This window comes from Falco rusticolus, chromosome 4 (genome assembly GCF_015220075.1).
Source record: "Falco rusticolus isolate bFalRus1 chromosome 4, bFalRus1.pri, whole genome shotgun sequence".
Classification (NCBI taxonomy): Eukaryota; Metazoa; Chordata; class Aves; order Falconiformes; family Falconidae; genus Falco; species Falco rusticolus.
Window position 1 is genome coordinate 51748594 of NC_051190.1, and position 27724 is coordinate 51776317.

General features: G+C 61.4%; 1 protein-coding gene across 1 annotated transcript; it reads right to left on the reverse strand.

Moving 5' to 3' along the window:
* Positions 1-258: 258 nt before the first annotated feature.
* NBEAL2 (neurobeachin like 2) lies at positions 259-27674 on the reverse strand. The gene is given in 55 exon segments (XM_037386368.1): positions 259-776; positions 1387-1522; positions 1618-1766; positions 1845-2006; positions 2085-2204; positions 2296-2390; positions 2646-2818; positions 2911-3020; positions 3131-3220; positions 3315-3431; positions 3507-3604; positions 3674-3791; positions 3898-4007; positions 4101-4231; positions 4313-4453; positions 4538-4662; positions 4741-4836; positions 5276-5468; positions 5470-5611; positions 5834-5991; positions 6078-6198; positions 6404-6528; positions 6610-6767; positions 7679-7828; positions 8045-8350; positions 8438-8575; positions 10125-10284; positions 10359-10537; positions 10616-11284; positions 11580-11665; positions 11844-12003; positions 12093-12251; positions 12382-12535; positions 13076-13178; positions 13254-13413; positions 13510-13643; positions 14190-14361; positions 14845-14937; positions 15042-15124; positions 15223-15556; positions 15639-15758; positions 15837-15969; positions 16058-16629; positions 17039-17137; positions 17275-17358; positions 17479-17562; positions 17783-17889; positions 17962-18247; positions 18762-18847; positions 19880-19962; positions 20039-20160; positions 20277-20358; positions 21185-21355; positions 21543-21631; positions 27578-27674. Coding segments are annotated over 55 exon segments (8382 nt in total). The 5' UTR covers positions 27629-27674; the 3' UTR covers positions 259-671.
* Positions 27675-27724: the final 50 nt, after the last annotated feature.

Below are 27724 nucleotides of genomic sequence, written 5' to 3' on the forward strand. Positions count from 1 at the left end.
CCCCCCATGCTCATGACACATGTGTGCAGCTACTGAGACACCCCCTCTCCCATGTCACATGGCTGCATGGCTGCTGAGACCCCCCCCCGCTCATGACACATGGGTACACGGCTGCTGAGACCCCCCACGCTCGTGACACGTGTGTCCTCATGTCTCAGGCTGGCCAGGTCCTGCTATGTCGGGCAGGCAGGGACACCCCCACCGGGGGGGACACACTGGAGAGGGCCCCCCCCAGCTGGCAGGGGACAGAGAGGTGCCTTGCACACGTTTACGTCCCATAGATATATTATTATTAATATTCTTTTTTTCTGTAAAAGATCTAAAAATGGATAGAAAAAAAACAACCAACAAATGGGAGGGTGACACACTGGCCAGCTCCTGGCCAGTGGGCACAGCGGGGGGACATGGCACCCCCCTTCCCAGCGAGGGGTCCCCACCTCCTCCCCCCCCCCCCTCCCCGTCCCTCTGCGGGCAGGGGGGACGTGTCCCCCTAAAACTGGTGGGGGCAGCAGTTCTGTGCCCCCCACCCCACCGGGGGCTGGATAAGGCCACGGGCAATGGGCTGAGCAGGCAGCACGGGGCTCTCTGACCCCCCCGGCTCTGCAGGGCGCAGGGGTGTCCCCCCCTCTCTGTGACGGGGGGGGCACCCCGGGTGGGTGGTGGGCGCCAGCCTAGGACTTGCCCTCGGCGGGGTTGTACTCTGTCTCGCCGGCAGAGACCTGGGAGATGCGCCGCGTGGAGCGCCACAGCCGCCGATGGAACTGGCCCGGCCGCACCTGGGTGAAGGGGGGTGAGCACCCACCCGCTGCCCCTGTCCACCTCCTCATCCTCATTCTCATGCCCATCTCCATCCTCATCCCCTTCTCCATCCCCATCCTCTCCACCTTCATCCTCTTCTCCATCCCCCTCCTCATCACCTTCTCCATCCCCGTCCCCTTCTCCACCCCCCTTCTCATTCCCCTCTCCATCCCCTTTCTCCTCCCATTCTCCATCCCCATCTTCGTCTTCATCACCTCCCAAATGTCCATCCCCATCCTCTCCCAAACATCCATCACCCCAGCCCCTTCCCCATGACACATCCCCCTCCAAACCCCACCCTTTGCTCCACCCACACTCATGCCCTTCCAAATCCCTATCCCTCCTCCCCTCCCATCATCATCCCCTTCCCCATCCTCCCCCCCATCCCTTTCCCAACCCCTTCCTCACTGCCATCCACCCACCATCCCCTTCTTCACGTCCACCCCATCCCACCCCACTTCTGTCCCCCCCCTGCTCTGAAGAGTGAGGAGGACAAGCAGAGGTCCCCAGCCCAGCAGCACCCAGTGAACACTGAGCCCTGCCCCCCTCCCAGCCCTGCCCCCACCTGGGGTGGGGGTCCATGCTCACCTCAGCAGGCTGCCCAGCCCCCACCACGATGAGCTTGCCATCCTCCAAGCCCACCAAGATGTGACTCTTCTCCTTGGTGACGGACACACTGTGGACGGGCACCCTCATGGGCATGGGGGGCATGGCCGCCCTGAGGCTGGGACAAGACGAGTGGTGGGATGGGACCCCTCGAGACACCTGGGCACCCCGAGGGTGTGGCTGGGGTGGGACAAGGTGGGTGGTAGCCCTCACCTCTGGAGGTCACGGATCTCCAGCCCGCACTGCATGGTCCCCAGCACCACAAACTCTTCTGTCAAGCACATGGCTGTCACCTCCTCCTCCAGCGGGACGGAGGAGAGGTGCTTCCCGTTCACCGAGTAGAGGTGCAGCGCAAACCTGTCCTGCAAGACAGAGCAAAGAGGGGGGAACACACACGCTGACAGCGACGAGGGGGAGGACACCGGGACACCTGGCCATACCTTCAAAGAGGCTCGTTGACCCACGGTGGTCTGGGCAACCACCTGCCCCTCCGGCCCCACAGCCAGGTGGGAGAGGACAGCGGGCGGTGAGCTCTCGCCGGGTGGCTGCAGCGACCGGATGAAGAGACCCCGGCGGATGGTGTGGATGATGATGGTGCCATCCTATGGGAGGACGGGGACACAGGGTGATGACAGTGGCATTACCCACCCACCACCCCCACCCCCACTACCCCAGCTCACCTTGGAGCCCGACACTGCCATGTCCAGCTCAGTGCTGATGGCCACGCATGTCACCTCGGCATCGTGGCCGTACAGGACCTGGACAGGTTTGGGAGCCAAGCTGCTGGAAAACCCACCCTGCTGTTGGGGACACAGGGACCTCAGTGACCTGGTGGCAGTGCCCACCACGAGCACCTCCTGGCTGGAGCATGGGGTAAGAGTGAAACCCTACCTGCTGTAGGACCTGCCACACCATGCAGGTGGTGTCCCGGGACCCAGAAATGAGGTAGATGCCGCAGAGGTCAAGTGCCAGGCAGGTGACAACATCTATGACACCCAGAGGGACACCATGAGGCGCTGGTCCTGTACGACCGTGCTTGGAATCCTGACCCCACACGATGGCAGTAAGATGTGTTCTGGGGTGTCGAGATGCTGCTAATCCTAACCCCACCCCAGCTCTGAGATGGAGCCTGGACTGTCCCCAGAGGATGGGAGACACTGGGAAATGTCCCCTGCCTTCCTCCATGGCCCTACAAACCCATCGGGGCATCATCAGACCTTCATCATTGGAGGAGGATGTACCTATGTGCCGGGTGATATGCCCAATGACCTTCCCTTTGGCCAGCGAGGTGACGCGGAGGCTGTTGTCCCAGTGTCCCCCGCTGAAGAGCAACTTTCCATCGGGGGACACGGCCAGTGTGCGGGAGCAGAGATCCGCGCCGGGGGCAAAAGGGCCCTGCAGGAAGCGCTGCGTCCTGGTGGGGAGGGACATGGGATGGTGACAGAACTATGGGTGGGCTGCTGGCACCTCCAGGGACTGGCCCTGGGAACTATGTGCCCAACTCACTTTGCGTTGGAGACAGTAGGGTCTTTGGTGAAGCTGAAGTAGTTGGAGATGTTCTTGTCGTAGGGTAACCAGTTATGGGTCCCCAACAAGCCGTTGGCACTCACGGTGACCTAGGCGGAGATGGAGGTGACAGGTCCCGCCACTGGAGCCCTCCTGGGCTTTGGTCCCGGTCCCCCCGCGCTAGCAACCTGCACCCATGCCTCAGTTTCCCTACACTCACCAGGACGTCGGGTGATCCCTGAGTGATGAAGGAGTGCGCCTGGTTCTTGGGGACCACGGCTTGCACCAGGGCCACCCCATCGCTGATGCCCTGCAGGGAGACAGCAACTGGTGGGCACCCTCCTGGCCACCAGCACCCTCCTGATCATGGCCAGGGACTCCGCCCCCCCCGGGGCTGTCCACACCTCCACAAAGAAGGACTTGAGTTGGTCCAGGTTCTCAAAGATGTTGGGTGAGCGGGTGTCGAGGCGGGCCAGCCTCCGGGCAGCGCTCTCTGCTGACAGCCGGGCGGGATGGGGTTCCTGGGGAGAGAACCCATGAGAAGGGGGGTGGTCCCCTGAAAGGGGCTATTTTTTTGGGGTGGGGGTATGAGCTACCTTGAGCAGTTGGCAGGGCGTCTGTCCGAAGTTGCTGATGATGCCCTCCAGAGCTTTCCTCTGTGTCTCGTCAGCAATGGCATCCAGGTCCACAGCCCCTGGGGATAGGGATGGTCATGGGGGGCCACCTGGCAGATGCCCCCCCACCTCTTTGCCCCACGGCTCACCCTCATAGGTGCAGTAGTAGAAGACATTGAGGGCCTCCACGGCAGCTGGGCCTCGTTGCTTGTACCCAAAAATGAGGTCGATCCACTCATGGAGGTGGGCTGAGACATACTCAGATTCCTGTCCAAGGATGGGGCGTCAGGGTGGGATGGAAATGCCCACACCCCCCCCATAATGCCCCCCCCAGGGATGGGAGAGAAGGAGGTGTTGGGGTGAGCCATCTCACCAGGGCTTTGCGGTGCTGGTAGATGAAGTCCTCGTGGGAGCGTGCCCACCGGGGCAGCACCACGTCGTCCACCTTCTCGTTGGAGAGCTGTAGGCAGCCCAGGTCAAAGCCTGCAGGCAGAGCAGGCAGGGGGTGAGGGACATGGACCCCACTGTGCTCCCATGGGTGCTGTCCCCATGGTGGGGATGATGGGTGCCCCTTACCATTCTGGTTCTCTAGGAACTCAGGAAAGTAGAAGAACTCGGGGATGAGCTCCTTGACGTCCACGGGGTTCTCCATGCGGGCTTGCCATGCCGCTGGCACCGAGTGGAACTGCCGGTCTGAACAGTCAAACCTGGTGGCACAGGACACCTGGTTGGAACCTGCTTGTCCCCCTTGATGTCCCCTCCCCGGGGTCCATGTGCTAGGTGCCCACCTGCCGCTCTGCAGCTGGATGTGGAGGGTGGTGAAGGGCTCGGTGCGGATCAGGTAGTGCATGACGCCTGCCGCGTTGGAGTAGTGTGTGCCATAGTGGAACTTGTCCACAGTGCCCGTGGGGTCCTCAAAGCTCTCGTACCTGGGGATGAGGTGGGCAGGGGGTCCACCAGGGGCCAGCCAGGTGCTCTCCGCATCCCCCATCCCTTGTTTTTGGGGTACTCACTTCTCCTTCACATCCCGGGCGTGTCGCTCGTTGGCAACCCCGATGGGCTTGGACAGGTCTCGAAACACGGCTGGGTCGGTGAGGTCGAGGGTCTCTGAGACGTAATCCCGCAGGATCCAGGGGAACTGGGTGGGGGCAGGAGATGGGTGAGGCTGGGGGGGCATGGGCTTACTTGGGGGATGTTGGGGGGACATGGAGCTCACCACGGGGTACTGGGAGAGGTCGTTGTAGGTGCGCCCCGCGATCGTGTTCAGCTGCATGAGGTACTCGAAGTTGGAGATCTCCCGCAGGACCCATTTCTGGAGCAAAAGGAGGGTGGCCGAGATGGGCAGTGGGGGAAGCAGGACATGGGGTAGACACCCACACCCCATGGCTGTGCCCATCCCATGGCCATCCCTGGTCCCATACTGTCCTTGGTCCCATGGCCATCCCCACCCCATGGCCATCCGTGGTCTCGGAGTCATTTCCAGCCCATGGCCATCTTGGGTCCTACAGCCATTCTCATCCTATGCCCACCCCTGGTCCCATGGCTATCCCTGGTGCCATGGTAATCTCCAACCCATGGCCATCCCTGGTCCCATGGCCATCCCCATCCCATGGCCACCTCCAACCCATGGCCATCTCCAACCCATGGCCATCCCTGGTCCCATGGACATCTCCATCCCATGCTGTCACCCTCCCCTTTGTCAACCAGGAAGGGAAAATATGGGGTGGGGATGGGCAAGGGTGGGCTGGTACCTGGGTGAGCCCCGAGGCTTTCAGCAGCTCCTGGGGTGACCGGCTGCCGAAGTAGATCTGGTTGGGGGGACGCAGGCCAAGGATGGAGGAGTAGACCTTGTTCCTCACCTGGGGGGATGGGTGGGGAGGGCATGGAGTGGCCGGAGCCTGGGCAGTGCATTGTCCCAGGAGGGGTTTGGGGCTGGGGGAAGGGTGCCACCACCTTTTTTTTGAAGTTGAGGAAATAGTTGGCCTGGTCGATGAAGAAGAGCTCAAGTGCGGAGCGGCGCAGGTTGTAGCGGCGCAGGTGGACCTCACGCAGGTGGGACAAGGGGCGTTTGAAGTCGTAGCCGATCCCTGCAGAGATGGGGGGGGCACAGAGCCCCATGGGTGTCACCATCCACCTGGACCCCCACTCCCCTGGCAGGGTTGGGGGCCAGCATTGCCCTGGGGCTGGGAGGAGCCCACCCTCGAAACAACCAGCACCTGGCATGATGGGATTCTGGGGGAGATGGGATGGGTGGGGGGCTCCTCACCTCCCTTGGCTTCAGCAACCCCCTGAGCAGTGCTTGCCATTACCTCCCTCTGTCTCCTCTTTCTCGCTGCTGCCGTCGTAGAAGTAGACGTGCTGGGTTGTCACCTCCAGGCGGCCAGGGATGACAGCCACTGTCGTGATGAGCTCGCAGTCCTCTGAGACCACCAGCTTCTCCCGCTGGTTCTGCTCCTTAGGCTCAGCCCTGGGTGACACAGAGGGGTGAGGAGACCCTGGTGACACTGCCAGCCTGGGTGAGCCAGTGCCATGGCAGGGGATGGGGACGCTCACTGGTTGTCCAGGACAGGGAGGTCCTCCTCGGCCAATTGGTCATCCTCCAGCTCGCTTACTTTGGCCTCCTTGGCCATGGCGAGCGGGAGGGATTCAGCAGGGTTGTGGAGGTGGTCGGCTCCTGAAATGAGGAGGTGGTCAGCAGGCCCCCCCCAGCCACCCTCAGTTGGAGGACAAGTCCTGCAGAGGGCCCCCATCCCACCCCTCAACCCCAGCAGGCTCCACAACAGCTCCCAGCTCAACACCACCACATGCATCCAACTGGTGGCACCTCCTTGCCCATGGCACGGAGGGACCCCTGGGTGCCCCACTCCCAACAGCCTCACCCAAGTTGTCCCGTAGGGCACTGGCTTCCAAGTGTTGGTCAAAATTCAGGTTGGGCACCAGCTTCAGCCTCATCCGGGAGTAGGTCTCAGCACTCGACAGCTTCCAGCGAACCTCCGGTGGGTTCCTGGGGGGCAGGCGGGGGTGAGGCACCCTGGGGACCCCCAGCCATGCTACCTCTTCCCTGGGGACCAAGGCGAGAGCTCACCGGTCAGCCCAAGCAGAGCGGGGTGAGGTGAGGAGGTGGCACAGGGACCGCCACTGCTTCAGCACGGTGCTGTGGTGGTTGTTGGCCTGCTTGAGCACATTGGCATGCCGGGTGTTTTCCGCCTTGGAGCGCTTCGCCACTGGCTCCAGCACCAGCTCCTGCAGAGGGTCGAGGGAGAGTGAAGTGACAGCAGGGCTGGGGCCTGGGGACATCCCTGAGGTGAGGAGCATGTCCATGAAGTGACATCCCCAGGACAAGAAGAACATCCCCAGGATGTACTTGGGGTGAGAAGCACATCCCCGGGTGAGGAGCACATCCCCTGGATGATGTTCCTGGGATGAGGAGCACATCCCCAGAATAAGGAGCACTTATTATTGAGGGCAATGTCCCCGAGCATGTTCCCAGGGGAACAACCCCAGACCAAGGAGCACATTCCTTCTGTGACATCCTTGGGGCAAGGAGCACATCCCCAGGATTATGTCCCTGCGGTGTGAGGAGCATGTACTCAGGGTGAGGAGCACATCCCCTGGAATGATGTTCCTGGGATGATAACATTCCTGGAATGACATCCCCAGGATGATGAGTGCATCCTGAGGACAATGTCCCCAGAGTGAGGAGGATCTCCCCAGGATAAAGAGCACACCCTCAGGACTGATGTCCCCAGGGAGAGGAGCATGTCCCTGGGGTGACATCCCCAGAGTGAGGAGCACGTCTCCAGGATGATATCCTTGGTGTGAGGAGCATATCCCCATGATCTCTGGATGATGTCCCTGGGGTGAGGAGCATGTACCCAGGGTGAAGAGCACATCCCTGAAACAATGTCCCTGGGTTGATGTTCCCAGGATAAGCAGCACATCCCGATGACCGTCTCCCCAGGGTGAGGAGGCTGTCCCCAGGATGAGGAGCACATACCCATGATTATCCCCAGGGAGAGGAGCATGTCCCTAGGATGAGATCCCCAGAACAAGGAGCACATCCCCTGGGAGACATCCTTGGGATGAGGCGCATATGCCCAGGATGAGGAGCACATCCCCAGGGTGATGTCCCAGGGTTGAGGAGCAGGCAGTACCTGGAACATCTTGCGGCTGGCTGCCTTCTCCTGCTCCCGCCGCTGGGAGCTGCTCATCATGGCATCATAGCAGGCATTCCAGAAATTGGACATGTGGTCGTGGCTCTTGGCGAAGGTGTCCATCTCAAACTGGGCCATGGTGGGCTGCACCTAAGCAGAGAGCCAGGACGGGAGACCAGGTGTTTGCAGGGCTTGGCACCCACTAAGCATCATCCAGATTATGAACATCCCTTCCCTGGAGGTCACCCCTGCAGGCTGTCCCAACCTAGGGGTGACATGGGGACCCCACCGCAGCACAGACCCATCTCGAAGCCTGGGAAGATGTTCCCCCCAAAGTAATGCCACCCCCTGCCTCAGGGCACCCACGTGCTTCTCGATGAAGCCCCTCCACTCCGGGGTGGAGCAGAAGAGCTGGAAGTCCTCGTAGAAAGTAGGGCTGCCGTTGGTGGGGGGCAGCGAGGGCAGGAAGAGCTGCAGCTGCAGGGTCTCATAGCACTGGTCCATGAGCGTACGGACGATGGGCACCAACCAGGAGAAGGTCTCCGACTTGGCGTCCAGCGAGCGTCGCAGTGGGGTCTCCAGCTTGCCCAGCAAGTAGCAAGCCTCGTCCTTTCTGGGGGCCGAGGCAGTCTGCAGCAGGCTGTGCAGCTTCACATACGCCAGCGAGTGCAGCTGGGGGACAGGGGACATCAGATGGGGTCACCTGCCCTGCCCCAAAGGCTGGGGTCTCACCCCGAGCCCCAGGAAAGGGTAACCCACCTGGGGGTCCTGCAGCATGATGTAGCCCACGAGAACGCGCAGACCCGTCTGGGCCATCTCCTTGAGGTCGGAGGTGCCATTGGACAGGTGGTACCAGACGCCCAGCTTGTCCAGCAGACTGCTCACCCCCTCATAGATCTGGGGTGGGGGCACAGTGAGACCCTGCCTGGCCACCCCACCCCCCAGCCCTCCAGCTGGGCAGACACAAAGCCACCAGGTCTGTCCCCATCACCCAGCCACCCCCGGTGCTGCGCAGCGTGGGTCTGGGTTAGGGGCAGGGGTAGGGTTCGGGTTTGGGGGTGGTAGAGCCCCCACTCATGGCCCTGGTGGCAAACCAGTTGGGTATGGGGGGGGTTGGGCTTATGGTAAGGGGCAGGGGTTGGGGCTGGGGGTCAGGGCGGAGGTTTACGGGAAGGCTGTAGGGTTAAGGTTTAGGATTTGGGAGGTGCAGTTAAATGTATAAATTGCGAGTTCAGGTTAGGGCTCGGGGTACGGGGCGGGGGTGCCCGTTCGCAGCCAGGCCACAGGGGCAGGGGTCAGGACCGGGCTGAGGCCAGAGCGAAGGTACAGAACCGGGGTAGGGCTGAGGCTTACGGCAAGGGTACAGGGTTAAGGTTTAGGATCTGGATTTAGGCGGTGGGGTAGGAGTCAGGGTTAGAGCCCAGAGCACAGCGCCACGGTCGGGTTTATGGGAAGGGCGCAGGCTAAGGCTGCGCTTGGGGGTCAGGGTTTAGGATCAGGGCTGGGGTTTACAGCGAGGGTGAGGGTTAACTCCCGGCTATGAGTCAGGGATAGGCTCGGGGTTAGATCTTTGCTATATGCAAAGGTTAGAGTACAGGGTTAGGTTTAGAGTGAGGTTGTAGGGTTAGGGGTTGGGACTGGGGTCTAGGATCGGGGTCTAGGATCGGGGGTCAGGGCTGGGGTCTAGGCTCGGGGTCTAGGGCAGGGGTCAGGGCTGGGGTCTAGGCTCGGGGTCTAGGCTTGGGGTCAGGGCGAGGTTTGCAGCACAGCTGTAGGGTTGGGGGCACGGTTAGGTGACAGGTTACGAGTTAAGGTCAGGGCTTGGGGTTCTGCTTTACAGTAAGGGCGTAGGGTTAGCGCTGCTAGTAGGGTTAAGGGCCTGGGTTTACAGCAAGGCTTTAGGGTTAAGGTTTAAGATCAGGATTTAGGAGGCACGGTTAGATTTCCAGGTGGTGAGTTAGGGTTATGGTTTAGGGTTAGGGCTTAGGGGACAGGGCTAGGGGGTTGGAGTTACGGTAAGGATGTAGCGTTAAGGTTAAAGTTTAGGATTAGGGATTAGGGTTTAGGGTCAGGGTTAGGGTTAGATCTTAGTGTACAGGGTTGCGGTATCGGATTTGGGTTTATGGTAGGGTTGTAGGATTGGGGTTAAGGGCTAGAATTAGGGGTTAGGGCTGGGGTATAAGATTGGGCTTCACAGCAGGGGTGCAGGGTGAGGGTCAGGGTTGGGGTTTGTGTCATGGGGCTAGGGCGAAGGTTTAGGGTTAGGGCTGTACCGGTTACGGGTTAGGGTTATAGTTTGGGGCTAAGGCACAGGTTATTTTTCAAGGTCAAGTTCCAGGGCTGCAGGTAAGGGCAGGGTTTAGGGTTTGGGCTGGCACCAGGGGTTAGCATCAGGGTTCAGAGCTCAGCTTTGGGATCAGGAACCCCTGCTCGTGCCCATCCACACCTTCTCACTCCACAGGGCCTGGTTGTTGTGTCCCTCGGAGAACAAGAAGTCCTGAAGCAGTCGCAGCAGCTTGAGGGCATTGTGGGTGAGACCGGGCAGGGCGGCCGGCCCTGACTCCTTCAGGTCCGTCAGTGCCGACTCCAGCATCATCTCCAGCAGGCTGCAGGAAAGCAGGCAGCTCCGTGGGGTGGTCCTCCCTTGGGATGCACCCACCCGGACCTGGGCAAGACTCACCTGCGCTTGATCTCATCGGGGGGCCGCACCAGCTCGCATGCCGTCCCCAGCTTGGTGAGGACGGAGAAGACCTGCCCGCGCTCCCTCCATGCTGTGTCGTCCCAGCCCTCCACCCCACGCCAGGTCACCGAGAAGACGATGTTGGTCAAGAGGTTGCACAGCTCCTCCTCAGGAGTTTGCTGCCAATGGAGAGGAAGGGTGAGAGGTCCAACGTCCAGGGTAGCCCAAGGTGGTGGGCACAATGCTTTGGGGCTCACCTGGGGGTTGCTGGTGTTGGAAACGTTGTCACTGGGCAGCGTGTCCTGGTAGCTGCTCTCATCCAGGACGTTTGAGAGGCTGGAGCTCTTGCGCGCTCGAATCCCTGGGAAGGGCTTGAAGCTCTCCAGGGGTGACGGGGTGCCAGGGCCGCTGGCAGGGGTCTGCGTGCCGCTCTCTGCTGTGGCGATGGAGCTGGTGCTCGCCAGGTCAAGCCCCAGATCGAAGGGTGAGGTGGAGAAGGGCGAGAGCGGGTGGTAGACACCGTCAAAGGGAGGACCATCACCAGGATTGGAGGATGAGCGGCTGGCCTGGTCAGAGGAGTCAAAAGACTTGAAGTTGTAGGAGTGGAAGGACTTGGTGCGGCCACTCGGGGAGATGGAGTGGTCGGAGAAGCCCTCGGAGAGCTCCTGGTCTGAGGCCTCGTAGCCCAGTGGCAGGAAGACGTCCAGCTCCTGCAGCTCAGCTGGCGGTGGGCTCGGCCCCTCCTTGCCGGAGGAGTCCGAGAGGCGGAGGAGCTCCAGGCAGCCCCCGCTGCCCACGTTGCTCAGGCTGTGCTGGCGGGACTCATAGGACTCCTTGACGTAGAGCTTGGTGAGCGTGTCCTGCCAGCCAGCCAACCTCGCCAGCTGCTTCACCATGTCCTGCTGTGCATAGATCAAGTGGAAGAGCTGCAAGAGAAGGCGAGGGAGGAGATCGAATTATGTTGCCTCAGCTTCTGGTAGCCTCCTGGGGGGTTGGCCCCTCCAAGGGGTAGGATGCTTGGTCCTGAGGACCCCAGATCCTCCAAAACCATCATGGGATGCTGGGGCTGCACCACCTCCATGCTGGCACATCCACATGGTGACAGCCCCATGCATAGGGTGTTACCACCATCCCCATGGGCCCCATGTTCAGGCATGGCTGGGAGCTCAGCCCCAGGGGGGAAACTTGGTCACAGTCCCTTGTGCCCACGGCCCTGCTCACCTTGCGGCAGATATCAAGCCGGACGGTCAGCTCAGCCCGGTGGGACAGGTAAACCACAGCCACCAGGTCCTTGTAGTTGGGAGGGTCTATGGACAAGGAGAGACAGCACACTGATGGGACACCTCCTTCTGTTCCCAAAAGCAATCAAAGATCCCCAGCCCCAAGACCAGCTGAGCCTTGTAGGAAGCCACCAGTGATGACCTCATGGCAAGTGTTTGGGATGGGTGGCCAGGGCCAGCCTGATATTGGGAGGGCACATGGTACCTGCCCCGAGGACCTGCTCCGAGAGGCAGCGGAAGAGCAACATGGAGCTGGGGATGTCACTGAGGCAGGCAATGAACCCCTGGTACCCGATGTCCTTCAGCTTCAAGCGGTTCTTGCTGCGCTCAGGAACCTTCTCATACTTCAGCATCTTGTAGAGGACCTGGTGAGACAGAGAGATGGCCATCTTGCTGAGGCAAAGCCTCTGGCTGCTGGGGATGGCAAGAGGTTGGTGCTGGGGATCTGCCTTACCTTGAAGACCCTCTCCCGCACTTCATCTGAGAACTTTTTCTGCACCAGCAGCGAGAAGAGGACCTCCACATGGCCGGGCTCAAAGAGGAAGGCAAAGAGCTGCTCCTGGGCAGGTGATCCCTTCAGCAGGCTGTGGATCACCTCCAGTGCTCCGCAGACCTGCAGAACATGGGGCTGATTGTCCACTGCCCTCCACGTGCCCCACCAGGACCTCAGCGGCTTCTCCCCACCTACTGCCAAGTTCCAGGCCAGCCCATGGCACACTGAGGTGTTTGGCTTGGTGCTGTACCTGCTGCTCATCCTGAGCCCCGGCCACATAGCTCAGCAAGCTCTGCATCTCCTCCCCGGAGAAGCTCCTGCAGAAGAAATCCTTCACCAAGCTGAAGAGGGATGTCTGCACGGTCTTGATATCATCGGTGGCTGTGGTCTTCTCCCTGGAGGTGCTGATGGACAGACGCACATGGGCATTCCCTCTGGGGATGGGCACAGCCACCCTCCTGCCCCTTGTCACCCATTGCCAGCATGATCCCAAATCCCACCATGAAGCCTGAGGAGCTCCAGGACAGGCAGGTGTGGACATCCCCTCTGGCCAACCCTGTCCACCAGGAAATGTCCACCCCATGCATTTGGGTCTCTGCAGGGTGCAAGCGCCCCAGTGCCACGGGTGTGCAGAAACACATGGGGTTAGACAAGCAAAGGGCATCAGCTTGTTGTAGAAACCACCGTGCTCTTGGTTGCTGCTGGAGAGATGCCGGGGGTGGATTTTGGGGCCGACCAGGCACCACTCTGGGTGGAGGCTTGCGGAAGAGGCATGGCCACCGGGGGTGGAAGGTCCTGCACCCACCACCATGTGCTCACACCAGATTACCCCCTGAGGTGCTTGCAAGGGTGATATTACCCCAAGCAAATGGTGTCTACCACAGAGGGGAGAAGCCCACCACCATGCCAGTGTTTGGGGGTCCCACCTACACACGGCAGCTCACCTGTAGTACGTCCGGATGGAGTCGAGGATGTACTGCACCCCGTACTTCTTACGGATGCGCTGCTTGTGGTCCTTGACAACGTTGGCCAGATACTGGATATGACCTGCAGGGAGAAGGTGTGAGTAGCCACGGAGGCCAGCTGGGATGGAGAATGCCCCCAAGCCCCCCCAGTTCCCACCTAAGCGGACGGCGAAGTCGCTGTTGCTCCAGATGCGGAAGTCGAAGAGGAGATGCTGGTAGAGGAGGTGCAGCAGGAGCCCGCTGCCTTCAGAGGCCACCTGCTCCATGAGGATCTGCGAGGCCATCAACGTACTCATGTCCAGCAGCGGGCTGGAGACCTGCCATGGGTGAGAGGGGAGGTTTGCAGCCCCGGCATCCCCCTTGGGGAATGGCCCCAGGGGCTGCGGGATGAAACCTTTGGTAGCCCCCCACACCTTCTGCAGCAGCGCCCCGATGATGGCCGGCCCGTGGCACTGCACCAGGCTCTCCTGGTTCACCGGGTGGTTCTGGATGAAGTTCTTCACTAGCAGCAGGAAGGCGGCCACGCTGTTCCTCTCCAGCCTGCTCTCTGCAAGGCACAGGGCAGAGGCCCACCGGTAGCTGTGAGCCCTGTGCCCACCCAAACACCTTCCTACGCTGCCTGCACCTGCCTGTGAAGGGCATCCTGGAGACGCCACTGTCAACTTTTCTCTGCAGACTTCGGAGCCTGTTCTCCTATTTCGCCCAGATTTGCATGAGTGGAAACTGTTGCTCTGAACTTGGAAACAAGCAGCTGGGTATCGGGAGAAAGCCCATTTCACCTAGGCAGGAGAAGACTCCTGCGTGAACCTACTATAAGACATCAGAGACTCCACGCAAAGGCAAACTGGAGGTAAGCAGGCTGAAGCCACCCTCATCTTCCCATAGCTGCTTGCTTATGACTAACTGGGTCATAACAACATCAAAAGATGTCAACAGTTTCTCCATTACCCTGTAACTCCTGGTGCCTCAGGCAAGACCCTCTCCTGCCTGTGGCAGACACCAGCCTGGTCCAGGTAGCACCTCCATGGCAGCGGGGCTGCCTCCAGCCACCTGAGCAGGATGGCTCCTGCTCCATGTCCCCTGAGGTTCTCACCTGAGGACCTGCCCAGAGGGATGAGCATGCCCTGGGCATTCCTGGAGGATGTCAGCTCCGGCCCCACCAAGTCATTGGTCTCCTGCTCATCCTCAGGCTCCTCCTTCTTGGACACCACTTGCTCCAGCAGAGGCAGCAGCACACCCATCCCACCCACGCAGTTGACCACGTCCTGCCGAAGGGAGGCGAGAGGCTTTGCTGGGTGCTGCATGGTGATGGCAGCGGAGAGGAGGAGGTCACCATGCACCCAAGGTCCATCCTGCCTGCTCAAGGACTCAGCTCAAGCCAGGGAGAGCCAGGCCCTGTGGCTACCAAAGATTGGGGTGTGGCTACCAAAGACTGGGGTGTGCCCTGACCCATCCTACAGCACAAACCTAAAACAGCTCCCCCAAAAGCACCTGTTGCCCTGTGCCACCCACGATGCCCACCCTGGACGCTGAGGACCTATGGGGCAGATGAGTCCTTAGGGGACCCATGGGTTATGCAGGTGGACCCAATACCATGCGGCAGAATCCCAGTATGGCCCAGAAGAACCACCATAACCACCCACCATCTTGTGGGGGTCCTGCCCTGGTCTTGTGTCCAAGGAGGCATGCAACTGCCTCCTCACCATGCAGTGGGTGGGCCAGGACAGGCCACCCTGCGCCCAGAGTACCTTGATGTCCCAGTTGACCACCTTGTGCCCCGTCAGCCTCCCGTCCAAGCCGTGGCTGGGGGAGAGGTCCAGGCAGATGTTGTTCCTGCAGGCCTAGAAGAGAGCACCATGGGAGCATCCTCATGCTCCTGGAGATATCACTTACGTCAGAGGGTCTACCAGTGCTGTCCCCATCCCTGGGGGGTGGCTCTCCTCACCTGTGGGGTGTAGTACAGTAAGAGCTTGCTGCTGAGCTCCACCAAGTCACCTTCCAGTGTAAATGGTGATGTGACATTTGGTCCTAGGGAAGAGGACTGGGGTGAGATGGGGCATGATGGAGGAGACCACAGTTGCCACCAGCACCCCTGTGGATGTCCCCCATGTCCCACCCTGATGTACCTGTGCAGAAGAGTGCCTTGACCTGGGCTTGCTGCAGAGCCTCACAGAAGATGGCCACAGAGCCGAGGTGACCCTCCAGGGAGGTGGGGCTGCCCCACTCGGTGTCCTGGCTGCCGGCCGCTGTGGTGGCCACCACCCCCTCCGTTGGGGGCTGAGTGGGGGTCCAAGCGTGGGGGCCCAGGGCGGCGGGGACGGACTGGGAGCGGCCGAGCACAGGGTGTGTGGGGAAGACCAGCTCTGGCCCGTGGGATGCTGGTTGGTGGCTGGTGGTGGCAGTGGTGGTGGTAGTGGTGGTCCGGTGACCCGCGGAGCCGATGCAGCAGGAGGTGAAGGACTGGAAGGGAGAAGGAGTCATGCTCAGTCCCTAGCCCATATCATGGGGAGGTGTCCAGCTGGGCACCATGGCGGTCCCCCACCTCATGGAGCGATGGGAAGCGGAGTTGCGCTGTCTTTCGCAGGTGCCCATCAGTGTAGATGCTGACGATGTTCTGGCCGAAGGGCCGGCGGCCGGCAACATGGACAATGTCAACGCAGTGCTGGGGGGACAGGGAGGAGGTGTCAGGCACCCTGGCGTCTTTGTTGCCCCCACTGATGGGGACAGTGATGATGCTCACCCAAGCCGAGTCATTGAAGGCAAACTCCGGCAACGCCACGGTCATGTAATCCTTCTTGGTGCAGACAGCCACCACCAACACGCCGCCGGCGGTGAAGAACGCCTCAAAGCCCGTCCCACTGGCCGTGAAGAAGCTGGCGGAGGAGAAGCAGAGTGGGATGGTGGTGCTGCCCCTCCCCCTCCTCACCTCAGCCCCGCACTGGTCCCTCCATTGAGCATCACCTGTAGAGCTGCCTCCTCTTTGGCCTCACCGGTGGCTCGGGCTCCTCCTCACTCAGGCACAACCAGGCGTGGAAAGCGAAGGCGCTGCCAGGCCACTTCTGGACGGTGGGTACCATGATCCCCGCCATCCCCGGTGTCAGGTCAAAGCACTGCAGCGCGCGGGGGGGTCCCTCAACCCGTGCCATCCCCGACAGCGCCCGGATGACAGGCGCTGCGTAGGGATGCGGTCCCCGACCTCGCTCATGCCGCAGCAGCCGCAGCAGCTGCCGCAGCTCCCCGGGGCAGATGGAGAGGCTGCCCAGTGCCTGCAGCAGCTCCAGTAAATTTTCGAAGCAGGCAGCAGGCAGTGCCGGCTCGGTGGCCAGGGCACCCAGCAGGCAGCCCACCATGCCTGCCTTGACACAGGTGAGACGACTGGGCAGGGAGGCTTCGCAGAGCCGCCGCAGCCAGCCCGAGAGGAAGACCTGCAGCTCTTGGCACGCCAGTGCCGGCAGCCAGGCCAGCAGGATGAGCAGGGGTTGCTCGTTGCGGATGGGGCGCACTGGGAAGGAGCTGTGGTCACCCTCCACTGCCTGCCGAAACACAAGAGGTGGTTGGTGCAGCCCTGACCCCGTGGAGAGGAACAGATCCTCCCCCTGGCCACCCTGGGCTGGCAGCAGAGACCTCGTCAAGACCCTTGGAGGCCCCCGTGCATCAGGTGCCTTGGAGACCCTCATGCATTAAGTGCCTTGGAGACCCCCTGCTGCATCCAGCTGTATCAGAGCAAGTCATACCACATCAGAAAGGGCTCAAAACTCCCCAAACTTGAGCATGACTCCAAACTAAAGATAGCCCTAGGACCCCTCAGGAGGAAGCTGATGGGAAACTAGCAGGGTGGAGAGGGCTGGGGGTTAAAGAATGGGGCTAACAGGGGCCAAGATCTACCGCAAACCACCTGTGCTGAGGGCTTTGCTTGGCATGGAGGAGAGTGGGCACACTCACCATGCTGAGGAGCTCCTGGAGCAGGCGCTGGGTGGGCTGGCCTTGGCTCCTCAACACCTCGTAGAGGTGAGCATAGCCGATGCGCTCCTTGAACACCTCCTGCAAGCACCCAGGCACGTGGGACCCTGTGCCGAGCCCCACCATGTGCTGCTTTCACCCCAGCCCACCTTGCAAGGTGAAAATGCCAAACTCATCTGCTTTTGGGGTGTCCTCCCCACCTCTGGTCCTCTGCTCACCTTGGCTGAGGGTGAGTTGCTCATGATGGCGGTAAGCACCCTGATGGCGTGGACCGCGATGGCATCAGAGCTGCCGTTGAAGACCTGCAAGGACACAGGGGTGGTGCGTCTGCTGAGCCATGGGGTTGAGGGGACAGCCCACCATGTCTGGTGGTTTGGTCATGAGGTGGCCCCACTTGGTTATGGGGGGGCCCCACACGATACCTGCTGGAGCCCATCCCTGCCCGTATGCCGTGTGGGGACCTCATCCCGGGCTTCACCTGCCTCCCGTGAGCTGCCGAGGTAGAGCTGTGGGACACAGGGTGGGTGTCAGCTCTGGGGAGTGGCAGCCGGTATGGGGTGGGGGGAAAAGGGAAGGGGGTTATGGAGGGTCCCCACCCCATGGATGCTGCTGGAGCACAGCCACCCTCTCCCAGCATTGATTAGAGCCAGGAAGGATGAAGATGGAGATGAGGGTGCCCAACCCCAGTGTCACCAAGGGGACACACCAATGTGGCCACCCCAGTACCTTGCTGTTTTGGAGGAGCCGGATGATGTGCTCAAAGCAGTTGTTGCTGAGAAAGATGGCTTGGAGGACCGGCCGGTCCTCACAGCTCAGCATGGCCGGGATGGCATCTACAGCAAGGTGGCGATAGCTCAGCATCCACCCCACGTTCCTGTTCCCAGCCCTGTCCCCAGCCCACCTACCCAGCATGAGCACGCGGAGAGCGATGAGGCCACCGGCCGCCTCTGGTGCCAAGGAAGCGACGGGCAGGTCCGAATTGAGCACCCTGAAGTAACCATCAAGGAGGACACGCAAGGGCATGGGGCCGGCGCTGGGACTGCTGCTGTGCAGCACGTGGACCACGGCCACCACGTCGTGTAGCACCAGCTCCAGCAACCTGGGTACTGGGGGGGTCTCCCCGCCTCCCCGCTGCAGGAGCCCCAGCAGCACCTCCACCGCCGCCGGTGTGATGGCCCGCAGCGCGTTGGGCTGTCAGGATGATGGGGGGAGACAGGCTTTTATGTCACCTATTGCGCTATAAAATCCTTTATTTAAGCTATTAATGCTGAGCCTGATGTCTGATATGCTGCAGGTTTGACCCCTCTCACTGCACCCCGCTCCTGGGGGCGTGCAAATTAATTTAAAGCAAATTTCGGGGCTGTTGATTAAATCCTGATTTTTAACCACTGGGTTAACTAAAACCTACTTCTGCTCAAATCTACTCAGTCAAGAAGTTCTCACCTGCCACCCACCAGTGGTGAACCAGCACCTTCAACTCAAATCCCTCTTTAATTTAATTTTTTTTATTTTTTTTTTTTTTTTGAAGGTAAACCCACTGAATTTAGGGCTGGAATTTTAAATACCGTTTTTAAAGGCTTTTGAAAATTAAGCGGTTTAATTCCAGCATTTATCTTGCTTGGAATGAATGAATGAATGAATAAATACATGGGTTTATTACTTAGGTGATGATCCCAAGTCCTCCCCATCCACTTCCCAACACTACCTTGGATCCAGAGAGGATGGCTCCCAAGAGATGGATAAGGCGGAGCTGGAGTGTTTCGGGGAGCTGCACTCCGGCTTGGAAACTCTCTGTGAGGATGAGGAGAGGATTTACTTTGGGGGATAAGCAGTAGGAAAAAAAATAGGAGGAAAAAAAATAATAATCCCTTTTCTCCCAAAACCCATCCCAAAAGCTAGTCCACGTGGGTGCTGGACCCTGTTGGTGATGGAGAGGATGAGAATGCTCAATTTTTTTGCAGCTCTGGTTGCACCGTTGTTTTGGGGTTTTTATCCTAAAAAAAAATGGGGTTTTGTTCAAAAAATAGGGTTCAGTTTGGGGATTTACGGGCAGTTGGCTGTGTTGGGAGTTTTAGGTGATTTTTTTGCAACGCCTTTGCCTCCGAATAGGGTTTTTGGGGGCTTCCCCGGAAAAAAAAAAAAATCCCCTTCATGTTGATTTTTGCGGACTCCCCAGGTCGTGCAGGACTTCATCCCTCCATCAGGATCCTATACCTGGCCTTGAATCATATAGTGATCCTGGAGCAGGTATAGGATAACCAGAAGCAGGTATAGGCTCCTATATTTGCCCTTGAATCATACAGCAATCCTGGGGCAGGTACAGGCTCTTATATTTTGCTCCTGAATCATATACTGATCCTGGGGCAAGTACAGGATCCTATATTTGCCATTGAATCATATACTGATACAGGCAACTACAGGCTCCTATATTTGCAGGGGCAGGTACAGAGGATGTCTTGGGGCAGGTATAGTCTCCTATATTTGCCTTTGAATCATACAGTGATCCTGGGCAGGTATAGGCTCCTGCATTTGCAGGGAAAGGTATAGGATAACTAGGGGCAGGTATAGGTACCTATGTTTTCAGCAACAGGTATAGGACACCCAGGGGCAGGTATAGAAACCTATATTTGCCCTCAAATCACACACCTGCCCCTGAACAATACGTGCCCCCATGGATCCTATAACTCCTGGATCCCATTCCCCACCTCAGCATCCTCCACCTGTGTCCCTGGATGCTCTAGGCACCCATGGATCCCATACGGACCCCCCATGTGCCCCCGGATCCCGCTGCCGGAGCCCAAGCCGGGCTGCAGCCGGCTTTACCTTGGAAGAGGGCGCCAAACTCAGGGGGCAAAGGGGCAGGGGTGAACTTGTATTTACTCTTCTCCTTCGCACTGATGACTTCCCTGGAAAGAGAGGGGTGAAGCAGGGGGGACACGAGGTTGGGGGGGGATTTTGGGGCGCGGGGGGGTCCCCGCTCACCCGCTCAGCTGCCGCCGCCAGGTCTGGTAGGGGTCGAAGAAGCACTCGCAGAGATGCAGGGCGTAAAGCATCCCACCCTCCAGCTGCATCCTGCTCTGCTCACCCTCCTGGATACTCTTCAGCTGCCAGAAAAACAGAGCAGGATTAACAGCCCCCCTGCCCCGTAAATAAATACAAAATAATCCTGCTCTGGCTGAGCACCCCCAGGTCGGGGCCAGGGTTCCCGCCGTGCACTCACCTTGCTCCCGCAGACCCGCAGCAGCTTCAGCACCTCTGGGATGAAGCCGGGAGTTTTGTCTGCTTGGATGTTTTCCAGGTTCCTGCGAGGTGGGGGTAACGCAGCGGTGGGGTAATGCATCGGGGGTGGGGGGGGGCGATGCTTCACAGGGAGGGGCAATAACACGGCAGCCGGCACAAGCCAGGGAGCACAGGGGGATGCTGTGCTTTGGCAGGGGGTAAATACTGTGTTTTGGGGTGATGTGATGCACTTTGGGGGTGATGATGTGCTTTTTTGGGGGGATGCTACACTTTGGGGGGGGTGCACTTTGGAGGGGGATGCTGCTCTTCAAGGGGGGTGATGCATTTCAGGGGGATGCTGCACTTCAGGGGGGTAAATACTGTGTTTTGGGGTGATGTGATGCACTTCTGGGGGTAATGATGCAATTTTTTTGGGGGGGGTTGCTATACTTCGCGGGAGGGGAACATACTTTGCAGGAGGGATGCTGCGTTTTGGCAGGGTGATGCACTTCATGGGGGAGTGCTGCAGTTGGGGGGGGGATGCTGCACTTTGGGGGGGTGCTGTGCTTTGTGTGTGTGTGTGCTTTGGTGGCTGATGCACTTCATAGAGGGGTGATGTGCTTTGAGGGGGGGAACGGATAAGGATGCACATCCAGGAAGGCACCACGGTGGTTGGGGACTGTGGCGATACCAGATACACAGACTTGGGGTGGGGAGGGCACAGGACCCAGAGGTGTGTGAGGGTCCCCGCCGTTGTCCCCCAGCACCTGGAGGCAAAGCTGGGCTGCACCTGGGGCTGATCCTGCAGCGCTGGGAGGACGGGAACCAGCAGCACCCATGGGTGTGTGTGGGGGGCAGAGGGAAGCTGGGCCCCCCACCCTGGGGGTGTCAGCAGGGGGTACCACCCACCTGCAGATGATGATGAAGAACTTGAGGAGGAGGAGGGCCTGCCCCAGGCTGGCCCCGCTGCCCTCCTCCCGCGGGACCTGGGCCACACACTGACCCAGCCGCTGGCTCAGCACCTGCAGCACCTCCCGCGGCAGCACCGGGATCTCCGACACCGACTCCTCCGGCCTGCCACTGGCAAAACAAGGCTGGCAGGATGTGACCCCCCAACCCCCGTCCCCCCCAACCCCCCCCAGTCAACTTTCAGACCGGATGGCTTAAAACCACCGAGCTGCCGTCACGGCAAACCCGTGGGTGTCACCCCCTCCCCCCCCGCAGGGTGTCAGCCATGCAGCACCCAAGGGTGCTGGGTGCCCCTCACCTCCTGGGCTCCAGCGAGGGCAGCGTAATGATCTTCTCAAAGTTCATGACGAAGGCTTCCAGCCACTGCTGCAGGTAGGAGAGGTCCTTCTGCAAGGGTGAGGAGGGGGCTGGAGCCACTGGCCAATCAGATCCCCCAGTGACCACTGCCTTGGAGGTATCAGCCAATCAGCAGCCAGAGTGGACAAGCCCCCGCCTCCCCGGACCCACTGGTCAATTGGCACTGGGGGTGCGAGCTCACCCCTGGGAGCCAATGGGCAGCACAGCCTGCGGAACTGATGACCTATCAGCACTTAGAGAAACACAACCTGTGGAACTGCTGACCAATCAGCACCCAGAGCGATGCAACCTGTGGACACACTGACCAATCAGCACCCAGAGCAGCACAACCTGTGGACACGCTGACCAACCAGCATGCACAGCAGCACAACCTGTAGAGCTGCTGACCAATCAGCACGCAGAGCACCTGCCCCTACAGGCAGCAGGCAGCCAATCAGGGCCGAGCTGGGCACGGGCAGCCGGCACCACCTGACACAACCCCCAGCCCCGGGGGTTGTGCAATGGGGTGATTCACCCGTGTGCCACCGCGCCCAGCTAGCACCCCACCGTGCCTGAGGGGCACCCACGGCCCCCAGCACCCAGTGCGGCACCTCGGGGTCACCCATAGCCCCAAGCACCCCAATGCAGCACCTTGGGGTCACCCACGTCCCCGAGCACCCAGTGCGGTACCTTGGGGTCACCCGTGGCCCCAGGTACCCCAATGCAGCACCTTTGGGTCACCCACAGCCCCGAGCACTCCCCACCGCGCCTCGGGGGCACCCACAGCCCCCAGCACCCCAGTGTGGTACCCTGGGGTCACTCATAGCCCCATGTACCCCAATGCAGCACCTTGGGGTGACCCACATCCCCATGCACCCTATACGGCACCTTGGGGTCATCCACAGCCCCAAGCACCCCAATGCAGCACTTTGGGGTGTCCCATGGCGCTGAGCACCCCAATGCAGCACCTTGGGGTTTCCCACATCCTTGAGCACCCCAGTGTAGCACCTTGGGGTGACCCATGTCCCCATGCACCCCAGTACAGCACCTTGAGGGCACCCACATCCCTGAGGACCCCACTGTAGCACCTTGGGGTGCCCCATGTCCCCATGCACCCCAGCTCAGCACCTTGGGGTGCCCCACATACCCAAGCGCCCCAGTACAGTGCTTTGGGGTGAACCACAGCCCCGTGTACCCCAGTGCAGCACCCCGGGGTGCCCCAGGCAGGGACCATCCCGCTCCCCACAGGGCCCCTCCCAACCCCCCCCCGACACACGGGGGCCCTGATCGCTCCCCCAGGCACCCATGGCACTGCCGCAATGGAGGGCACCCCGAGGGGACTTTGCACCCCTCCCAGCATCATCCCCCTCCCAAAACCCACCTCCCCAGGACACCCCACCCCCGGCCAAGCCACTGGCCCCCACATCACCCATTTCCCTCCCAAACCTGCCCCCCCCCCCCCCCCCCCCCCCCCCGGGGTACTGCCCAAGCACAAGCACCAGCATCTGGCAGGGCAAGCTGGGTGGTGGTGGTGTAGCCCCTCCATGCCCCCCCCCCCCCCCCCCCCCCCCGAACCCCCCGTTACCTGGCTGGCGGGGTGACCACGGCCATCCATGACCCTAGTGCACGGCGAGCTGCGCCAGCGCAGCCGGGACAGCCTGGGGGGGTTATTGTGATAGGTGCCCCCCTCTTTTCTCGCCACCGCCGCTGCACTTTGCTCTTGTGCAAAGCAACCAAAAAAACCCAACAACAACAAAAAAACCCAACAAAATCAACCAAGCATCAGGAAATGCCAAGTCACCCGCCGCCCCAACGGTGCTTCCTCCCACCGCGCCCGGCTGCCACGCACCGTTTTGGGGTGCTGGGGTGCTACCGGTTACTCCAGCCCCCTGCACCCACCCAGCAGCTCTGGGATGCAGCAGGGGGGCAGCCAAGGTGACGGCTGCGACGATGGGGCACGTGGGGTGACGGGCATCGCCGTCGGAGCTGGCACACGGCACGGTGTGAAGCCCCGGCCCGCCTGGTTTCACCACCACCGCAGATAACCAGATCGTGCCGAAAACACGAGCCAAATCCTGCCGTCACCCCCTGCACTGGTGTAACTAGAGCCGGGGTGTGCTGAGCCTGCCAGGTCTCAGCCAGCGCCCCCCCTGCACCCACCCGGTGCCGGTGTCCCATCCTGCTGTGCCGCTCACCGTGCCGGTGCCAGCGGCCGCCCCCGCCGGTGCCTGTCCCAGCCGGTTGCCGGCTGGCAGAGCCTGTTGGGTGGCTTCTGGGCTTGGCTGGCGCAGTGCCGCCTGGGAATGATGTGCCGGCACCTGCATCCCCCCCTGGTGCTGCCGAGAGCTTCGGAACCCACCGAAGCCACCAGGTTGTCACCTCCCTGCCACAGAATCCCATAGGTTGACAGCGGGGGTCCTGGTGGCGGGACCGCACTGTGGTGCCTGCCAGCCCCCCTGGATGGCGTGGGATGGCACAGCTGGCACCACCCCCGCCACGGCACGGCCAGGCCACCTCGTGGGATGCCCTTGGGGACATCCCCATCCCCTGCCAGCACTGGTGGCGCGGTGACGTGAGCTCTGCACTATTTTAAAGGCACGAGAGATAACGCATCCATTCCTGGCGCACAGCCCTCGTCCGACCTCACCAGCAGCCTTGTCCTCACTGGCTGCTTGGGGACATCACTGTGGTGGTTTTGCAGCACAGCCCAGCTGGGGAGGTGACACCCAGTCAAGACCTTGCCCCCCGTGCCTGCCAGGGGTGGCAGGGCCACAGACCCCGACAGCACTGCACGCTCGCCACACAGGGGATGCGCTCCCCGACAGCGTGGCATATGTCCCCAAGCAGGAGCACATGGCCTGGTGGTGTGGCGCATGTCCCCAAGGCAGCACGCATGCATTGATGGCATGGGACATGTCCCCGCATGAGTGTGCGCACCTCTATGGCAATGCATACACCCCCATGGCGGTGTGCACCCCTGCCAGCATGGTGTGTCCGCATGGGACCACACACACGGTGTGGCACATCCCCTGGATGAGCTCCTACACCCCGACAGTGTGGCACATGTCCCCATATGACCACACCCCCCCCAATGGTGTGGCACGTGTCCCTGTATGACCACGCACCTCCGATGGTGTGGTCCCTGTCCCCGTCCAAGTGTGAACACCCCAGCGGTGTGGCATGTGTCCCCGTGTGAGCACGCACACCCGACGGCATGGCACTTGTCCCTTGTGTGGGCTTGCGCACTCCAACGGTGCGGCATGTGTCCCCAAGCAAGTGTGGACACCACAAAGGTGTGGCACTTGTCCCCGTATGACCATGCACACCTGATGGCATGACGCGCATCCCCTGCACAACCTCGCACACCTGACAGCATGGCATGCATCCCCTGTACAACCCAAACGGTGCAGCGCCCTGTGTGAGCGTGAACACCCCAACAGTGTGGCACGTGACCCTGTACCACCATGGGCACGCAACGATCTGTCACCTGTCCCGCTACCAGCACGCACACCTGATGCATGGCACACGTCCCTGTACGGCCACGCACACCGCAGTGGTGTGGCATCTGTCCACGTATGACCACGCACACCCTGATGGCGTGGCACATGTCCCTGGTCCCTGTACCACCACGGCACCTGATGGCACAGCACGTGTCCCTGTGCCACCATGCACACCTGACAGCGTGGCATGTGTCCCCCTATTGCCATGTACCCGCTGAGGGTGCAGCGCCTGTTGTGTGCAGGTGTGAACACGCCAGTGGTGTGGCATGTGTCCTTCACATGAGCTCGGACACCCTGGTGACATGGCACGCATCCCTGCACGACCACGTGCACCCCATGCATGGCACATGTCCCCTGTATGAGCACATATATGCAACGGCGTGGCACTTGTCCCTGTACAACTGTGCACAACCCAACAGCGTGGCACATGTCCCCACGCCACCACGGACACCTTGACAGCATGGCACATGTCCCCATACAACTATGGATACCTTGATGGCGTGGCACATGTCCCCATACAGCCACAGCCACCTCCACAGCATGACATGTCCCCGTACAGCCACAGACACCCCCACCATGCGGCACATGTCCCTGTACAACCACGGACACCCCAATGGCATGGCACATGTCCCCACACAACCAGACCCCTGATGGTGCAGCACCTGTCCCCCTGGCGTGCCACACGTCCCCGTGCCACCACATGCCCCCAATGCCCTGCCACGCATCCCCATGCCACCACATGTCCCCATGCCACCACATGTCCCCATGCCACCATGCTCTTCCAGTGCCCTGCCATGTGTCCCTGTGCCACTGTGTGCCCCTGCTGCACTGCCACACATCCCCATACCACCACATCTCCTGGTGCCACCACGCGCCTCTGATGCCCTGCTATATGTCACCGTGCCACCACAAGTCCCCATGCCACCACGTGCTCCCAACGCCCTGCCACGTCCCCATGCCACCACACATCCCCATGCCCTGCCATGCACCCCTGTGCCATCACATGTCCCCGATGGCCTGCCACATGTCCCCACACCACCGCATGTCCCCATGCCACCACACACCCCTGATGCCCTGCCACACATCCCTATGCCACCACACACCCCCATGCCCTGCCATGCACCCCTGTGCCACCACACCCCCCGATGCCCTGCCACATGTCCCCTTACCACCATGTTCCCGATGCCCTGCCACATGTCCCCGTGTCACCGCACCCCTCCAACACCCTGCCACATGTCCCTCAGCGAAGCCCCCCAGGACCTGTCTCACCAGGACCACTCCTTCCCAGCACCCTCCGGCAAGGATTCAGGGTGTCACCCCGCTGTCCCCATCCCCGGTGGCCAGTCACCCCCAGCCCCAGCGCACTGCCCCTGCCAGCTCCCAGCACCTGCTGCCACCATTTAATGGGTTTGGGTTTATCTCAAGGGGGGTGGTGGTGGTGGTGGTGGGGGAGGGAGGGGGCACGGCAAGCCCGGCGTCATTCGGGGGTGGCAGCATCTGTCACCGAGGGGACCCCCAGTATGCTTTGACCCCTTTTCCCAGCGCTGGGCAAAAGCAGGGTGTGGGGTGGGTTTGTTTTGGGGCGGTGGAAGAGCTGGGGGGGGGGCGGGGGAATCGTGTCGTGGAGGGGATGCCAGACACAACGGTGTCCCTGTCCCTGCTGGTGTCCCTGGCCACGTGGGGGGGGTCACCCGTCACCCCAACCCGCGGGCACAGGAGCAGGGGGGTGACATGGGGGGTGTCTCCTTTCCTCCAGGATCAGCCCCCCCCCCCAACCTGGGAGCGGGGATAATTAAGGAGAAAACGAAGCGTGAGGGACTCTCGGGGGTGGGACAGGGGGGTCTCCGCGCTGCCGGCGAGGGACACCCCCTCCCCAAGGACCCCCAGCATAGGAGATACGGGGGGGGAGGGGGCGGGCAGCTGTGCCAAGGGGGGGCTGGCTGTTCAGCTGCAGCACGGGGACCCCCCTTGTCTCCTCTCCTCAATGCTGCTCCAATGTCACCGCGGCCACACCTGCACAGGGACCCGGGGGTGGGGGGGACACGGACCCAGCTGGGTGTCAGGGGGGTGCGGACCCCCCCGTCCTCCGGGAAAAGGGGGTGTGGGATGCGGCGGGGGGGCCAGAAGGATACGCTACCCGCGGGGGGGGTCACGGAGCTTGGGGTGCGGTGCCCCCCCAAGGGAGGGGTGTCGTGGACCGCGGGATATAGAGGGGGGGCGCGTGGGGGGGGGGGGCGCGGACCCCAGGGTTCCGCAGTGGGGTGCGGGAGGGATGCGGTGACCCCAAGTGGGGAGCACGGGGGGGGGGGAGCGCGGTGCCCCCCAGTTAAGCAGCCCCCTCTCCCCAGGCAGGGGGGGGTCGGGCAGGGCTCAGAGTTCCCCCCAAGGAGGGGGGATGTAGGCAGCGGGGTGATGGGGGTAAAGGGATGCTGCCCCCCGCCCCTCTCCGGGGGGGGTCTTCCTGGGGAGGGGAGGGGTGTCTCCGTGCCCACCTCACCTTGGCGAAGTAGAGCATCCACAGCTCGTAGAGCCGCTCCCGGGAAGCCATGCCGGGCCGGCACGGCTCGGTACGGCACGGCACGGCGGGCAGCTCCGCCCCCCCCACCGCCGGGCCCTCCCCCAGGTACGGGGGGGCGGCGACAGG